This window comes from Hibiscus syriacus, unplaced genomic scaffold (genome assembly GCF_006381635.1).
Source record: "Hibiscus syriacus cultivar Baekdansim isolate YM2019G1 unplaced genomic scaffold, ASM638163v2 tig00116971_pilon, whole genome shotgun sequence".
Lineage (NCBI taxonomy): Eukaryota > Viridiplantae > Streptophyta > Magnoliopsida > Malvales > Malvaceae > Hibiscus > Hibiscus syriacus.
The window spans coordinates 7,338,456-7,356,883 of NW_024063495.1; the positions used below are offsets into that span (position 1 = coordinate 7,338,456).

At 31.5% G+C, this 18,428-nt stretch overlaps 1 protein-coding gene and 1 pseudogene across 2 annotated transcripts; both read left to right on the forward strand.

Moving 5' to 3' along the window:
* Positions 1 to 2,080: 2,080 nt before the first annotated feature.
* LOC120191882 lies at positions 2,081 to 5,375 on the forward strand (annotated as a pseudogene).
* A 9,290-nt stretch (positions 5,376 to 14,665) lies between these two features.
* On the forward strand, positions 14,666 to 17,729 carry LOC120191773 (NAC domain-containing protein 86-like). Of its 2 annotated transcripts, none has more exons than XM_039194693.1 (3): positions 14,666 to 14,856; positions 14,952 to 15,232; positions 17,251 to 17,729. In XM_039194693.1, the coding sequence occupies exons 1-3, from the start codon at positions 14,700 to 14,702 to the stop codon at positions 17,533 to 17,535; spliced, it is 723 nt and encodes a 240-aa protein (XP_039050624.1). In that variant the 5' UTR covers positions 14,666 to 14,699; the 3' UTR covers positions 17,536 to 17,729. The 2 variants fall into 2 exon arrangements, with proteins under 2 accessions (XP_039050624.1, XP_039050625.1); XM_039194694.1 differs by having other exon boundaries at positions 14,952 to 15,229.
* Positions 17,730 to 18,428: the final 699 nt, after the last annotated feature.

The following is an 18,428-nucleotide window of genomic DNA, read 5'->3' on the forward strand; positions in this document are numbered from 1 at the left end:
TTTCTCAGGATCAAGTCGGGTTCGGGGCAAAAAAATCCACGATGGGGCGCCTCGATAAAAAACCCGACGGGAAACGGGACGGGGACGGGGGGAGCAAAACCCGCCCCGTTGCCATTCCTACTCATAATATTCTTTGAATTTTAGGACAAAACATAATAATATTTAATTATTTCCTATCGAGAAGAATCGACCTCTCATACCTTAAAGTAGTCGATTCTTGTTCCAATCAAAATAAAGAAATATTACAATTCCATTATAAAGTTCATTATTAATTCAAAATAACAACACAAAAATAATTTTAAGAGAGAAAACGATAATATCTAATTATTTCCAATCGATAATAAACGACCTTTCATGCCTTAAAGCATTAATTTATTATTTCAATCGAAATAAAGAGATGTCACTATTTCGTCTTAAAATTCAATATTGATTCGAGTGAAAACAATAATATCTAATGATTTCCAATCGAGAATAGATGACATTTCATGTCTTAAAGCATTCATTTATCACTCTAATCGAAATGAAGAGATATCACTATTCCGTCTTAAAAATCAATATTGATTCGAGAGAAAATGGTAATATCTAATTATTTCCAATCGAGAATAAATGACCTCTCATGCCTTAAAGCAAGCATTTATTACTCCAATCAAAATGAAAAGATATTATTGTTTTCAATATTGAGTGTTACTATTTTGATATCCCATTGGAAAACACACGCAACAATAAAACGAATTAAAAGCATATATCAAACAAGTACAATTAATTATTTATTTTACCAACATTTTATGAGAATAAAAATGTTCAATTATTTAAATACATCGAGACGAGACCTTAGATTCAATATAACCGTCTTTTCTCAGTGAACTTAATTAAAAAAACATGATCTTTTTCCCAATCCCCAAATTTAAAAATGCATTCAATTTAATTCGTGTCACTTAACAGGATATACTTTCATTTTAAAATTATCGAAAGTAACTTTCTTATACGTTAAGACAGTCACTCTATGACAATATTAAAATGAATGAATATTACCCTTAGTCAAATTATTTCGGTTCGAGTTAAGAAATGCTTATGAGGGTATCTTGCAAAACTAATTAATGACTAAAATGAAATAACATGCAAGCAACATGCAAAAATTAAAATAAAACAACAAGAAAATAGGACTAAAATATAAACAAACAAATCATCATGTCAAAACTTAAAACAAAATAAAATGCAAAAGTGACTAAAATGAACATTTTTAATATTAAAAGTTAAATTTACAAAGGATAAAAAATAAATAAAACATAAGAACCAAATTAAAACAAAATAAAATTACATTTCGAATTAAAATAAATGAAAAACAGATCATAGATCGAAATATAAACATGATGAAACTACATGGACCGTTTCATAATTATTCCTTTTTTATAAGCCTAAAGCACCCTTTCTAATAAAAATGGATAAATTACCTAATCAGTCCAGAAACATTTTTAAAAATTAAACAGTAACTACATATGACCAAAATGCAAAAGCACGCTAAACATAGAGGGACTAAGAAGCAAATAACCCTAAAAATATATAACATGCACAAAAATAGGTAAAAAGCAAATTTGGTCCCTACATGTGACTAACATGCAAAACAAACTAAAGTTAGGGGGACCAAACAACAAATATACCAAAAATTATAAATCATACATAAATATGGGTAAATATCAAACTCGGTCCTCGCAAGTGACTAACATGCAAAAATACGTGAGAATTAGGGGACCTAAGCGTAATTTTCCCTTAAATATTTTTATATATGCCGATTTTTTTTATTTTTTTCATTTTTAAGTAGATTTCTAAAAAAAGAAAAATACTCTCTCTTTGTTCTCTTCTTCCCTCGGTCGGCCCACTGCCAACCGCCCTACCATGCCGTTTGGCTGCCACACATGATAGTCAAAACCCTTAATTGAACCCTAAAACACTCTTCACGCTCAGATCTATACTCCTAGGCCTAGATCTAAGGGCAAAACTACCTAAAATTCTCCCTAAAGACCTAAAAAGCCCCGAAAAGATTCCGACCCTTCGGTTCTCTCACACTCCAGCTGCCGCGAAGATGAACCGGTCGTACGGTTCAACTCTCCCCATGTAACTAGATCTGCTCCCTTCCTTTTTATTTTGGTTTTTGATTCTTAAATATGCTTCGTTTTTTTTATTAACTTTGTGTTTCGAAACTGAAGAGAAAAAAAACAATAAATATACCTTAAACTCTTTCTACAATTGAAAATCAGTACAGTTGATGAAATGCTAAAGTTGTTCAACATTATTTTTTGTAGAAACAACGCTGGGATATTCTCTCAGAATCTGGAGTTCTCTGAGGACAAAATTGAGATGACGTTTGCAACAAATTACCTGGGTAAGCTACTTTTTTTTTTACATGGATCCTCGATTATAGGTCGTGGTTTTGTTGAGTTTCTAACTATTAAAAGCTACAAAATGGTTTTTCGACTATAGGATGTTGCTTTGTTGAGTCTCTCAACAATTAAAAGTTACAAAATGATCACTCGACTATTCATATGTTCTAAACTCGTCATTTTCTGTTAAAAAATTGACGGTAGTTTGAGCTAAACATTAACCTACTGACTGATAGATGTTAAAATCTGATCCCAGAATCTCAAACGACTATCATATATCAGACAACATGTTAACGTCCAACTCTGAAAACTGTCAACTTCTTACGGAAAAAGGACGATTTTAGAACATATGATTAGTTTGATAACTATTTTGTAACTTTTAAGAGTCGAAGGACTCAACAAAGCATTGTTCTATAATTGGGAGACTATTTTGTAACTTTTAATTGTCTTGACTTAAGAAAACAATATTCTATAGTCATGAGATCATTTGTGCAATTTATCTTTTTTCCCCTTTCTATATTACAATAATAATCTTATTTATACCCACTTTTTTTTTTCATTGTTGCGGGGCATTTTTTGTTGACAGAAATGTTGATAGAGAAGATGATAGAAACAGCAGAGCAGACAGGGATCCAAGGAAGAATCATAAACCTTTCCTCTGTGATTCACAGCTGGGTTAAAAGAGATTGTTTTAGCTTCAACCAAATGCTCAACCCTAACAAGTACTTCAAATCCTTTCCCTATAGCCTGAAAGTGTCAATTGCATCACATGTTCTCAAAGTATGACTTTTATTCTAAATAGGTCTCTAAACTTTTAAATATTTTAATTCTATCTTTAAACTACGATTATCATTTTAAATTAGTCCTCAAACTTTTGAACATTTCAATTTCATCTCCAAACTATATCCTTCATTCTAAATTGGTCCCAAAATTTCTATACATTCCAATTTCATCCCAATCTATATGCATATACTAATCACATCCATTGTTAATAAAATTGTTAGACCAAGTTACATTATTATATGTTTGAAAAAAAACAAATTTTAGGTTATACTATGGTTGAAAATAATTACATATTTGGATGAATTTGGGGATAAAATTATAATATTCAAAACAATGGGGACCAATTTAGAAAGAGGGTCATAGTTTAGGTATAAAATTTGAATGTTCAAAAATTTAAGGACTAATTTAGAATGAGAGTCTTAGTTTAAGGTTCAAATTAGAATCTTCAAAAGTTTAAGGACAAATTTAAAATAAGGGTTATAGTATGGAGAAATATGAAGTAATTAACTCTTTCTTTTATTAGTCTGTGATGAATACAAGATATTATGTTTTTAAAGACTCTTAACCATTCGATAGAAAAAATTCATACATCTACTGATGCAATATTTGAACCCGAAACCTTAAGGAAATACAATATCTTGACCACTAAAGTTGCTTTGTTAGTGCAAAAGTTTCTTATTAATTTGTAAACAACAATGTTAAAATTTGCAGGCGAGAAATGCAAATGTAACCATCAATGCCGTACACCCAGGAATCGTAAACACCGGAATTATCAGAGCACACAAGGGCTTTGTTACAGACAAGAATCTCCCCATCCATGTTATCTAAGTTGCCATGATTTCAAATCTCTAATGATCATCTCTTTTGTTACAAGTACAATGCTAAAAAAATATTCTTAACATTTAATTAAATAGTAATTTTTATTTTTTAGAACATTTTGAGTTATAACTTACATTACATGTCCTCAAACTATAACTTTCATTTTAAATTGATCATTACACTTTTGAATGTTTCAATTTCATCCTCAAACTATGTCTTTCACTCTAAATTGGTCTTTAAACTTTTGATCATTCTAATTTCAACCCTAAATTATGACTCTCTTTCTAAATTGGTCCCCAAACTTTTGAATATTCCAATTTTATCCCTAAATCCATCTAAATATGTAATTAGTTACAGCCATAGTTTAACCTAAATTTTATTTTTTTCAAACATACAATAATATAACTTGGCATAATATTTTTATTAATAAAGGATGTGATTAGTAAATACGTATAGTTTGGGATGAAATTAGAATGTTTGAGAAGTTTGGGATCAATTTAGAATGAAGGTCATAGTTTAGGGATGAAATTGAAATGTTCAAAAGTATGAGGACTAATTTAGAATGATAGTCATAATTTTGGGATGACATTAGAATATTTAAAGTTTAGGGATCAATTTAAAATGAGGTTCATACTTTTAGGACATGAGATGCAATTAACTTGAACATTTTAGTCTCAACATTATATTTTTAAGGTAAAAAGGCACAAAATATTTGACTAAATAATCGTTTTGACATCATTTTTTTCTCTAAAATATTTTTGCTCAACGTTTCATTTTAGGACAAAAATGCACATATTTTGAAGTGCAAGTCATTTATTAACAATTTTCATCCATTGAGATATCTTTTTTACTAAAAAATAAAACATTAGGATCAAAATGTTATAAAAATAATAATAATAATCAAAATGACTATTTAATCAAGATTTTCTTTTTACTCTTATTTCTTTTATAACATTTTGATCCTATATATATATTTTGTTTTCTATATATGCAGATTCTCTTTTCTTTATTGCGTCCAAGTTGCTCAAGTCTACATCTCAGGTTTGTCATCGTCTACATCCGACAATCTGTTTTATGATCCAATAGATTCATATAATTGATTTCAATTTAAACAACATATTTGTATAAAATATAATGCAGAACAAAAATGAGATGGTGGAGACAGTAGTGCCTAGGTTGCAGTTTGGGAACTGTGAATTAATGCAGGGTGCATCCACTACCTGCTACGTACCACTGAGCCCACAAGCACAAGGGATGAGTGGAAAATACTTTGCAGACTGCAATGACAGCAACTGCTCAGCCTTAGTCGATGATAAATCGGAGGCACACAGGTTTTGGAGGCAAACCCGAGCCCTGATTCGTGGATGTTACATTCACAAGATCCAAAACAATTAGAAATGCCGATTGAACTACGTCTGATACGAGATATTGTCTGCTTCGGAGGTGAAGACCATCTTCACAAGTTTGTGCTCGGAAAAAAAAGAAGTATCTCAGAGGAAAGTTGACATCTTCTATGTATGTAATCACAGGCCAATCCTTGAACAAAATGTCTGCATATTCATAAAATTGTTTACACTCAATCACATGGAGATATCATCAAGTTTTCAAAACAGCATACAGATTGTATACCTTGTACGGGAATAACAAAAGGGTCAATCCTTTTATATTGTGACAACAAAGATGTAATTTACAACACTAAATGAGAGAAGAAGGATTCCATAAAGAAAGGAATGGTTTCCATACCTTGCATGTAAACTGCAGCACAAGCTACTAATGTGTTAAATATCAGCTGTTAAATTAAAATCGGAGAAGGATGATGGTACATTTGATACCCCATAGGAGCCTTCATTTTAACTTAATTTCTTTGCCTGCATCATTTTTTAATATCGTGAGTTAGAAATGTTCTTGTCATATAGTTTCATGTAGGAAAAAGGATAACAAACAAAAGTCATACAAAGTGCTGCTGCTTCTTGAAACTTTTCTCTCATGATTCTAACAAATTTAAACAAGCCATTTGTTCTGTTTAACTCTTTGATGCCATTCATGGGTGGATCGCAATCCAACACTTACGATCATGAGAAGAAATGAAAAAGAAATATATGCTAGAATGATAACAATTCAGAAATCACATGTTTAGTACCACCAATCTTCAATCTTATGTTTCATTTTCCCATTACTACCATTTTTGTATCATTTCCGAGCTTGATAGAGTGTCAAAAGCTTTGATCAAGTTGTGAAAAAGCACCTTTTTGTTAAGAAAAAGAGTGAATTTCATTAATGGATTTAATATTTAAATTAAATTCATGTTCCTTTTGAATATTACAAATTAAAAGATATTTTTAATTTGAATATTAGTAGGATAATTATTCTTTGAATATGTTAAATTAAAAGGTATTTGTTACCTATTTAACTTTGAATATTAAAGATAATTATATCCTTTTGAATATTTCAAATTAAAATAATATTTATTTAAGTTTAAATAGTAAAAGGTGATTTTATCTTTTGAATATTTCAAATTAAAAGATATTATTTTATGTTTAAATTTGAATATTAAGAGATATCTAGTTGGAGTAAATCTCTCTTAAAAATCTCCTATAAATATTGAGTTAATCTGCTAGGTTATTCACAAGTTTCATAATTTTCTACATCTCAAAAAGTTTAAAAGTAGAAAAGTTTTTCTTCATTAGTTTTCCGGTGATAGATGAAGGAAAATGATAGTTTGTGATCTCGAAAGTTTGTGTTACTGCTTGTTGATCATTTAGTTGTTGTATATTGGGAGACAGACGATTAACAATCTCGAACACCAAAGGAATAGTCGAAAATATGTCTTAAGGAAATTGTGTAGCAACAATATTTTTCTTTCTATTTATTTTATTAAGAAGTTTAATCTTGTTTGCTTTATCTTCTCAAGTATGATTATGGTCTCGGATTGTTATACTTCTAACAATCTTAGAGCATGGTAAACTCGTTATTTATAATTAATTATTTTATAATGATATTTGATTATTATTGTCATTATATTTTTTTATATTATTCTCGGATTAATGAACTTTTCTAACATTTTGTTCCCACACATGATTTTAGCATCTTGAATCAAGAAACCATACGCCATCTTGTTATGAATCTTGTGTCTCGTTACACAAAACATTAATAGCAGCTCTTCTTCTTTGTCGAGTCTCTCAAAGTTGGCCTTACTCTCCCATCTTGTACATTCATATTGGAAATGTCCCAATTTATTGCAGATATAGCATTTCAACCAAGCTTTGTCAAATGATCATCCTTTGTCTCTTCCACGTCCTCTACCTTCAAGCCTTTCATTACCAACGACTTTTAAAACGTGATCTTCTCTATCCATTCTCTTAAACTTTTGCCCATGCACAAACAATGAGCTTTGCAATTTATCAATCAACGTGGTACGTGTGTCTTTTGCCTCTTTGATGGTTACTAACACGTAGGTGAAACATTTTATTGAAGTCCTTAGATCCTTCTCCACAATCACTAAGTCTGACATGGCCTCTCCTTTGCATCTGATTTGTTACAACCATCACTAGCAAAATAATCATTGGTTATTTCTCCTTTTTTTCATCTCTAACACCTTAAATTCCCTTCTTAAGGTGTTGAGAGGTGGAGACCTTTTCACTCTCATTTCCACCAAACTTACTCTTCAAAGAATCACAAACAATTTTGGAGGTTCGTCTGGCCAATATCTGTTTAAAAACCACATGAGATCTATGACTTGATATTGATAGTTATTAACCCTGTGATCCTTTATCTTTATCTCATCCAATTTAGGGGCTAAATTTTAGAAATTATAAAATAGTGAATTGAATTGGTATTTTGGAAGAAATTTGGGGATTGAATTGTAAAATCGCAAAGTTAGAATACCATTTTATAAAGTACAAAAAATTTAGTGGCTAAACTCTTGATTTGCCCATTTTTGTTTAGGAGAGAATTATAAACTCTCTCCCCGTGCTGCAGAATTCATTTTTTTTCCTAGTTTCTCTCCCCCTTCAACCCTTCTTTCAACTCCGATCTACTCACCGTCCGACGTCCGTTTGACGAACTGAAACCACTATCGTGTTCGTTGTTGACCGATGAACAAAACCACTCAAACATTTCGTCGTGAATTGTTTTCGTTCGTTGTTAATTTCAGTTGGAAGTATCGTCGGTTTTAACTCAATTTCCGTTGGTTTTTCGTCGATTCACGTCGATCCGGCCATCCGTTTTCGACACCTCCCACACCATCGCGTTCCTTGCATCGTTCCGAGTCTACCGATGATCTCTGTGTCTCTGTCGTCGTCGGCGCGTGGAGGGGTGAGAAAGTCAAAGTTTCGATGTTTCGGAATCAAACTCTCCGCCGTTCAAAATTTTGAACCGAGCTTGGTAAGTGTCTCAAATGCCATAAAATAATTTTTAGCAATTTTTCCGGGAATTTTTTGACACTCCACGACGCCGCACGCGCCCTACGCGTCTCACCCTACGAGTGGGAAAATCCTAGTCGCAAGGTGATATTTGTGTAAAAAACTCGGGTGCTAGTTTTGTAAATATTTTTAGAATGGTGCCTAATTTTTAATTAATTTCTGTTAGGGTGATATTTGTGTAAAATCGTTGACCGTTGACCGCCGTTGACCGTTAACTTTGATCGAAAAAGTCAAAATTTTCAAAAAGTCATATTTTATGTTTTTCGACATCCTGAATCCGAAGTCCGTTTCGTCAAATTCGAAACCGGTAAGCTAGTTTTCACCGATTTATCATTGATTCGATCCGTTTTTCAGAAATTAAGTCTCGTTTTTTATGAAATTTATATTGTTATGTATTTGAGGAATTATTGGAAGTTGAATTAAGGATCGAGGACGTTCGAATGGAATTTAAATGGTCGATCAGTATGGCACAGAAATCGAGGTAATATTTTACTACCTCTTTGTGCTTTATGGAACATGTGAATATTGGTAAATGCATGAATAAGATAATGTTGGTCTCATTTGTGTAGTTAATTAATTTCTACACTCGATCCGAATACAGTAGAAATTTGGTAACTGATTATGGTTCAGATGAATTTTATAAGAAAAAGAGGGATTTTTAGAATTAAATTACAAGTTCTGTGTTTAGTAATAAAGATGTCAACCTGGATCTGTAACTTATAAATTATTTCATCAAAGGTTAAATGTTAAAGGTATTTGGATGAGAAATTATGAGAATACTCCGGAAGGGTAAAATTATGAAAATAGCCTTATGTTGTAAAAAGACAAGATTTGACCATGGAAGTTGGATAAGGGGTTTTTAAAGACATATTGATATGATGAAACTACTGATGTGCATAAGAAATTATAGTTTTGCTTAGAACATTTGAATAAACGTTTTTAACCCCAAGAGGGTTTGAGCAAGATTCTAAAAGTCTGTTAAGGAATCATTTCAAGATCAGAGAATGTTCGGGAAAGCAATTAACTATAGGATCTCTATATTATAATTATTTTCGTTAAGAGATAATACCGAAATTATTTGGTTAAGAAATTATGAAAATGCCATTGAGAAGTAAAAATTGTCCGAGTTGACCCTGAATGAGAAAGTACCCTGAGATTTCGTTTTTAACCCGATAAATTACGGATTTAATTGTTAAGATAATGTCTTTGTCCAAGAAATTTCTGATATTCTATTTGAAAATTTTGAGAAAACTATCGACCCGAAAATCTCTGAGTTATGAGTAAATAACTGAAGAATGATTTATCGATGGTGCTTTTTGGTCAGAATTGTTTGAAATGACTGAAGTAAGTGATAAGATTAAATTAAATAATAAGATCGGACGGATGAAAAAGATTGAAATACATTGGATCTGTAAAATGACCAAAATACCCCTGGAATGGAAATGACTCAATAATATCACCAAGCCCAGGAATGAATGGATATACTCAAGCTTTGAAATGAATAGAAAAACGTTGAGCACCAAAATGACCAAAATACCCTTACGAACTAGACTAGTAAATGTTTTGGATTAAATAAGAAATCCAAATAAACATAGGTGTTGTACTACCCCTAAAAGTTATGGAACACAACTAAAGTGAGTAGATCAACCCTAATGCTATATCTATACCTAAATGACATAGATATCACTTGAATGTGTGTTCGTCTTCTCAAGTTTGGATAGATGATAATTCTAGAAGTACTTGGCTCAGATCAACTCTAGAACACATTAGGTACTAAGAAGTGGATATTCGTGAGACATATCAACCATGAATACCAGAATGACTTTAGTATATGACTAAATTGAACTCAAAGGAAATACAATATGTATATGAAATTCAGAAACGTCTAAATAAATCTGGAAAATTCTGAAGTAACCGGGATAGACTTGATTACTAAACGAACTAAGTAACCTCAAAGGCTGAGGATTAAATAGGTGATTGATGAGTCTGGGAAACACTGTTGAATTTACATGATGAATTGTCCTTATGGGTCATGAACCATGAATCAAGTACGTCTGTATTTCCTGATATAGTTGAAATATGGAAATGAAATAAAGACATTTAGAATATATGTTCGTCTCCTTAAGATATATTCGGTGATGATTCTAAAGGTGATCAATGGACAAGAATTGTTAGTGTTAAAGAGTGAATACACTGGAAGGGCATTGAATGGACTTGTCGATATGCATTAGTCTGGGAGTTATATAACTAAAGTTATTTGATAATCTGATCGATCAACATAAATTGTAAATATCTTGAATCTTTGTTCCTATATCTTCATCTCAAAGCACTTCGGTCAGGTCTAAACACGCAAGTAACATTGAAGGAAAAGATTCTGAATACCCCATTTGGTTCAATTGGACTGAAATCTTATGAATGCAAAGTATATTCCTGAATACCCCTGATTGTTTGGGTAATGGAATCACACTCAGTAAATCTGAATATAGAATTATTATGTATAAAGGTTCTTGAACGTTTTCCTGATGCACATGAAAACATAGTGGAATTTTAAAGTATCAATCTGAAATGTCTAATTAGATCGGTTAGAAATCGATTCTCTTCAATAAGTTCTTGCTACTGTAATTCGATCAAATTGCACAAGTTCATGTTATCCATGCTGATAACTACAAAATGCCTCTGAAAAGTATTTGGATTCTCTAGTGTGTTCCATATTTATTAATAAATAGTTTTATTGTTTTAACATGTGGTACACTGAAATCTATGGTTACTGATTTATGGATGCACCAACTTAACGGTGATGGTTTATAGAATTGTATCAATGTATAAATTGTATCTTGGAGATACAGATTTGTAAAGTACAACTCTGATCAAACTGGAAAATTTTTATGGACCTAATGTGACTTTAGGTAGGCTCTGCGGCCCTGAGATAATTCTCGGGTGGGCCCTAAGATGTGTTCTTAGGTAAGCCCCATGGCCCCGAACTTTCTTGGATAGGCTCTCAGGCCCTAAGATATTCTCATATGTTAACTCTTTATACGATGGTTTTAAAATACAAGTTTAAAAAGCTCTACTACAGTATGGTTTATGAGATTTACTGAACTATCATTTGATTAGTGTACCTATTATGATTTTATTGTACTGTTAGAACACACTAGACATCCTAGTCGATCTCCTAAAAACGTGACACTATGAATGTTTCCTGTGAACTGAGATATTCATGGATTCTATTTGATGAACTACCAGTGGAACCTCAGATTATCCCGAAAATTTGTATATGTCTGATTCAATAAGGAAATTATATGGCTTTCCATTTATCTGCATGTCATGTACCATCATCTGGTAGTTTTGTATTACTGAGCTTTTCGAAGCTCATACTATTACTCACCATGGCAGGTTAAGAGAATTGTATCAGTACAGCTGTTGACATCAATAAGGGAGTTCTTCCGGCGTTGTTTTCAGAGGATGGTACATGTGATTAGGGGGCATGTAGATTATATTTTGTTTTATATCTGAGTTTGAAAAACCTGTTTTATTTCTGAATAATAATAAATCATTTTATGATTTTACAGGTTTTAAGAAAAGTTTTAAATTTTCCGCTATTTTTACGGTGGGTCACTCCGGTGGCCCTAATGTGACACTCCAGATCGGATCGGGTTATCTGCATCGGTCTGAGGGGGTTACACAGTCGATGTTCTAGGCTCCTTAAAATCAAACTAAACTAGGCTCCATAGCCATTTGGATCTCAACAGATTCTCTATCAGCTCACTCCAACAGTCGTAGTGAAGAGCATCAAAACAAAGAATGTTTGTGAGACTACCTTCACTCCTTTATTTATTCATATCTACTTATTTTCTCGGCAACCTAGTTGATACCAAATGCAAAAAATAAATTCAAGTTGAAATGGAATGAAAAACATTCACCCTTTACTAAAGACAAAGAATTGGCTTATATAGCCTTACAAACTCAAAATGCTGAACATCTATGATATTTATAGGCTATTTTTGGTGTAAATATTTCCATGCCTGTTACCGAAATTAGGGGAACATTTTAAATATTGATTTTTAGCCATTGTTGTCATTGTAATTTATAGTGATTTTATCGTTATAGACATATGATTTATAACTGATTCGAGACAACTCATTAACTGCATTTAATGAGATGTTTTTATCTCATTCTATCAAACTATAAATAGAAAATATCTTTTTCATTTCAATTCATCTAAATCATAATTCTCTCTTAATTACAATTCTCTCATAGAGTTCTTTTTCATTTTCATTTTTTCCCTTAAGTTTTCAAGAAGAGCAGTGGTATTTTCACTTCAGATTATGTTGGTGTACAAAATTATGAAGGATTGTGTTAACCTCAATAGGCAACGTCCATTTCGAAGATTACAACAATCAAGATGATTTTGTTTCTAAGGTAGTTGTTATTTCACGACATGGTCATATTTTATTATATTTGTATTATCTTATTTTACAATCAATGCTAATAATTTCTTTTGTAGTACTACCATTATATTTCCAACATACATAGATAAAATATTGAGAGTATTTTGTGATACATCATATATTGCTATATACATATATATATATATATATATATATATATATATCAGGTTATAGGATACAAGGACTTTCATATATTTATACTCTTTGTGATTTCCATGTTTTATAGTGAATTTTGAAAAAAAAAATTTGCAATAGAATTTGTCAGTGATATTAAAGACATACAAGAAAAATTTTGTTGCAATGAATTTTTAGTTCATTGTTTTCAATTTATCCAATGGTGCTGCAACAAATGTTACGTAAGAATTGAAGTTATTGAAGATTTGAAGACAATGCTTCAACAAATATTTAACTTACATAAGAATATAAATTGTTAAAGACTTGAAGATCAATTTTCTGATTGAATTTCTGTCAAGAGGAAGATTGTTACATATTGATTCAAATTCCAATTGATTATGTTGGATTTTATTGTAATTATAATGGTTAAAAATTATTTGTTAATTAAGTGTATTTAGATAAAAATTCTTATGAGATAAGGATTCTTAGTGATCAAGTTTATTTTTCTATAAAATATAAAGTGGGTTTTAATTTTAAAAATTATGAGAGAGGATTATTTTAGAGATATATAATCATTTTCACGACCTGAGCGAATTTTATGATTTTTATTACATAAATGAATTTTGTAGAGATGTTGGTAGTTTTGTGATACACCATATTTAAGATATGTATAATGAGTTATGTGATATACACAATTCTATGTATATTGTACTCTTTTTTATATGTAAGTTTATAGTAAGATTTGTGTTTTCTCATTCGTTGAGGTAGGTATAATCAAACCACGTTAAATCTCATATCTTACACGTGTCTTATTTTATATTTATCTTGTTTTGTTTCTATTTTCCGCTTATAAATTTCTAACAATCAAATTCACATGATATAATGTGTAAACAATGATGGCTAAATTTATTATTATGTCAATTAAAATTGTGTAAATTAACTGAAACCGTTTACACCATGATTAACTGTCCTTAGTTGTTCACTTTCAAAATCAATAGAGATTAAATTGTTCCTCCCCTTTTGGGAGGGACCAATTTAACTAATTTCAAAATCAAGGACATAAGCTCAATAAACTGAAATGCCTAAGCTGAAAACGTTTGGAACTTCCCATCTCCCTAATGGGATTCAACCCTTTCAAGCTCAAATGGAAAATCTTGTGCATGGTAAAAGCAAATGTTTTAACGGAGAATTATAAGGAAAGGAAGCTTAATAATAGGCTAAAAATTTTGGAAATAGACGAAATTGAAAATGTGATAAAATATATATATAATATTTTAGGTTGGACATAATCTAAAATGTCAACTTTATACTAATATTTTCGGTTGAACTAAAAATGTTATCTTCTTCATATCATTTTCGGTTGGCAATCGAAAATGTTAGAAAATTTTAATATTTTAGGTTGCGCCCTTAAAATTTTATGTTTTTTATTACATTTTCGGTTGTCCTCATTTTTTGTCATTTTTTAACCTTAAATTAGATTATTGTCCAAGAAAACTACCCCTTTTAAACCAAGCCCTTATTAGAGTATTATCTGCGTAATGATTACTAGAATCGGAAGAATATAATAAAGATATTTGGAACACCTTACAAGAAACGTTTGTTCAGGAATCTATTAAAGAAAACAAAAAGAGAGTTGTGAAGTAGAATTCTTTTAAGTATATAGCAAGGTAATGTTATAATGAAAAGGATTTGCAGGGAAGAGTAGTGGACAGTGGTTTGAAGAGTGTAAAGCAAAAATGGCACCCGTGGGATTACCTCCTGGTTTTAGGTTTCACCCCACAGATGAGGAGCTGGTGAATTACTATCTCAAAAGGAAAATCAATGGCCAAGAAATTGAGCTCGACATCATCCCCGAAGTCGATCTCTACAAATGCGAACCATGGGAGTTAGCAGGTGTGATCACTTAATCTTCACCTCTTTGCAGCTGTGTTTATTGATTCCCCTAGTCCAATTATGCTGAAACTGTATTTTGATTGATCATGTGACAGAAAAATCGATATTGCCGAGCAGAGATTCGGAGTGGTACTTCTTCGGACCCCGGGACCGAAAATACCCAAATGGATTCCGGACGAACAGGGCGACAAGGGCGGGATATTGGAAATCAACTGGCAAGGACAGGAGAGTTGCTTGCCAAAATCGAGCCATCGGAATGAAGAAGACGCTGGTTTACTACAGAGGCCGTGCCCCTCAAGGAATTAGGACGGATTGGGTCATGCATGAATACCGTCTAGACGACAAGGAGAGCGAGGACCACTGTTCAATTCAGGTAGTTTGTGCATGATCAATGTTAAAACCAAAGTTATATCATTTCAAATCGTTCACAAATTACTTATAGAGCTACTACTACTAATGATAATAATATCTAAGCTTCTTTATAACAACCACCTTCTTATTTGACCATTTTTTAAAGGCTAATATGTTTCAATATGCACATATCGAAATTAATTCATCTCTAGGAGTTCTCCATTCTTTCATTGCTCTTTTTTAGTTTTACTTATTTTATTGGGTAAAGTACACAAATGGTCCCCTTGACTATTAAAAGTTACAAAATGATCTCCCGGCTATAGGACGTTGCTTTGTTGAATCCTCTGACTATTAAAAGTTACAAAATGACCACCTGACTATTTATATGGTCCAAACTAGTCCTTTTTTCATTAAAATTTTGACGGTCTTTTGAGCTAAACTTTAACATGTTAATTGTGATATGATAAAATCTGATCCCAGAGTCGTTTGAAGTATATTTTGTGGATTGAGTCTCCGTTTACATTATGTCTTGAGTCAGTGGTTGAAACATTATGTCGTCGAGTCAGTGCTTAAAAGTAACGACGATGTCAGTAGACATCATTAAAATATAATTTTATCATATCTCAGTTAATAATTTAACGTCCAGTTTAAAAGACCGTCAATCTTTTAACAGAAAATGAAGAGTTTGGAATAGATGAATAATCAATATCATTTTGTAACTTTTAATAGTCAGTATTCAACAAGACAACACCTTATAATTGAAGGGTCATTTGTGTACTTTACCCTGTTTTATCCAAGACTCTTTATTATTTTAAATATTTACGTTTAACACTCATATTTAATATATAAATATAAAAAAAGACATCAAATTTTATTATAATTTTCCCTATGAAAAGAAAAAGTAAAGAAAGGCGTAGCACATGATTTGAGATGCAATCATTCGTAGATCGAGCAATGAGAAATTTGTTTTGCATGCATGACTTGCATGGGAAGTTTGAGCATTAGCACACTTTTTGCTTTATGAATCTTTATGTTATAAAATTAAGTCGATGACATTCGTTGCTTGCTAGGGTCGCTTATTACATCTCTCAAAGTGGGCAAAAGTTTTGGCTTCACTCGTAATAAGACAAAAGTATTATCCTGTGTGTGTCAGACCTAACAAGATAGTATTATTATTTTGGATAACATAAACAAATAGTCACCCGACTATATGACACTATTTTGATGAGTATCTCGATTATTAAAAGTTATAAAATCATCCTCTAATTATAGTGCACTACTTTGTTCAGTCTCTCAATTATTTAAAATTATAAAATGGTCACTCGACTATTTATATATTCCAAACTCGTCCTTTTCTATTAAAAATTTGACAGTCGTTCGAGTTGGATGTTAACTTGTTGACCAAGATATGATAAAATATGATTCCAGAATCATTTGAATTTTATAGTCGTGAGATTCTGAGATCAAATTTTAGCACATCCAAATCAATAAGTTAACATCGAAGTCAGTCACCCATCAATTTTTAATGGAAAATGATGAGTTTGAAACATATGAATAGTCGAGTGATCATTTTGTAACTTTTAATTGTATGGAGACTAACAAAGCAACATTCTATATCAGGGGATCATTTTATTACTTTTATTTGTCGAAGGACTCTATAAAGCAATGCCTTATAGTTAAGGGACCATTTGTATATTTTACCCTATTATTTTAGCATTTGTCTTTTAAAACTTTTTGTGGTTCTAAAGTATGATTATAGAACACACATTCAAGCCTGTCCACAAATGTACTTTAACACCCCAATGGTGTCGGCAACTGCACCTACATTATTCTAAAACATCCCTAGAAGCCCATGAATTTTCATAAATACTATCTTTTAAAGATGATTGTATGAACTAAATAAATTACGATCATATATATATATATATATATATATATATATTTGATTAGTTTATGATGATTACAAAATAATATATATTCAGAATAATATTAAGGTCGATCAATGAGTTCATCATCTTATATTTTTAGATGTTATACTTGCAGGATTCCTACGCTTTGTGTCGTGTTTTCAAGAAAAACGGGATCTGCTCGGAGATAGAAGATCAAGTGCGGTGTAGTAGCTTGTTAATGACAGAGTGCTCTCAAGCTGTTATCAATGATTCCGAAACAATGTCGCCAGACATTCCCTTAGCCTCGTCATCTTCGTTCGTCGAAGAGGAAGATAAAGATGAGTCTTGGATGCAGTTTATCACTGATGATCCATGGTGTTCTTCTAACACTGCTGCTATGGCTGGAGATGAAGTTTCTAATGTCACATTAACAAATTAATTAGAAGGATCCAAGGTTTGGTTTGATAAAAAGGGATGGAATTGGTGAATAACACAAGTAAATTGTCTAAGTTTCTTAAAATAAGATAGCAAAATTAAAGAGTATAATTGTAAAATCTGATTATAAATCTCAGTAGGAGATTTACTTTTATCTCTAATTGGATTGGATGTAGTATTTTGTGAGGGTTTGGTTGTTTGCTTGCATGCAACTAATGTATCCCATGGCCCTTATAGAGTTTTTGGTTTCACTTTGTATTAAAGGGTTCATCACTTGGGGCATCTCTACTGGGATAAATAACAAACAATTCAAAGTTTGATCCTTCTTTGAATTGAATCACCCATTTAATTTATGTAATTAAATGAATTATATATAAACTTGAGAGCAGGGGCGGACACAAGACTTTTATTAAATGAGTGAACTTCAAAATTTCAACAAGCGAACTTAGGGACGAAAACAAATTATCAATTGAAAATACTAAGAGAAAAACTAAAATATATATTAATTTAAAATTCAGGGGGGACGACTGCCTCCACCAATTTCTATAATACTTGTGTGATAAAAGGAAATTTATAATGAAATAACTCTTCAAGAACATGTTTATTGTTTATTTTAAAATATTGTTTTTATATTTATCGAATATCTAATGTTGTTTATTGTTACCACTTCTATCCCATCCGGTTTTTTCATTTAGATGTGTGTATTGAACGAGTAGATCGCGAGTTAAGAAGTGTTCAACTCGTGCTCTTTAAAAAAAATTGTTGCTCGACTTGTGCTCTTTAAATAAATTGTTACTCGACTCAACTCGTTGCTCGTTAAACTCAATAAAATTGTAACATCCCAATTTAGGGGCTAAATTTTAGAAATTATAAAGTATTGGATTTAATTGGTATTTT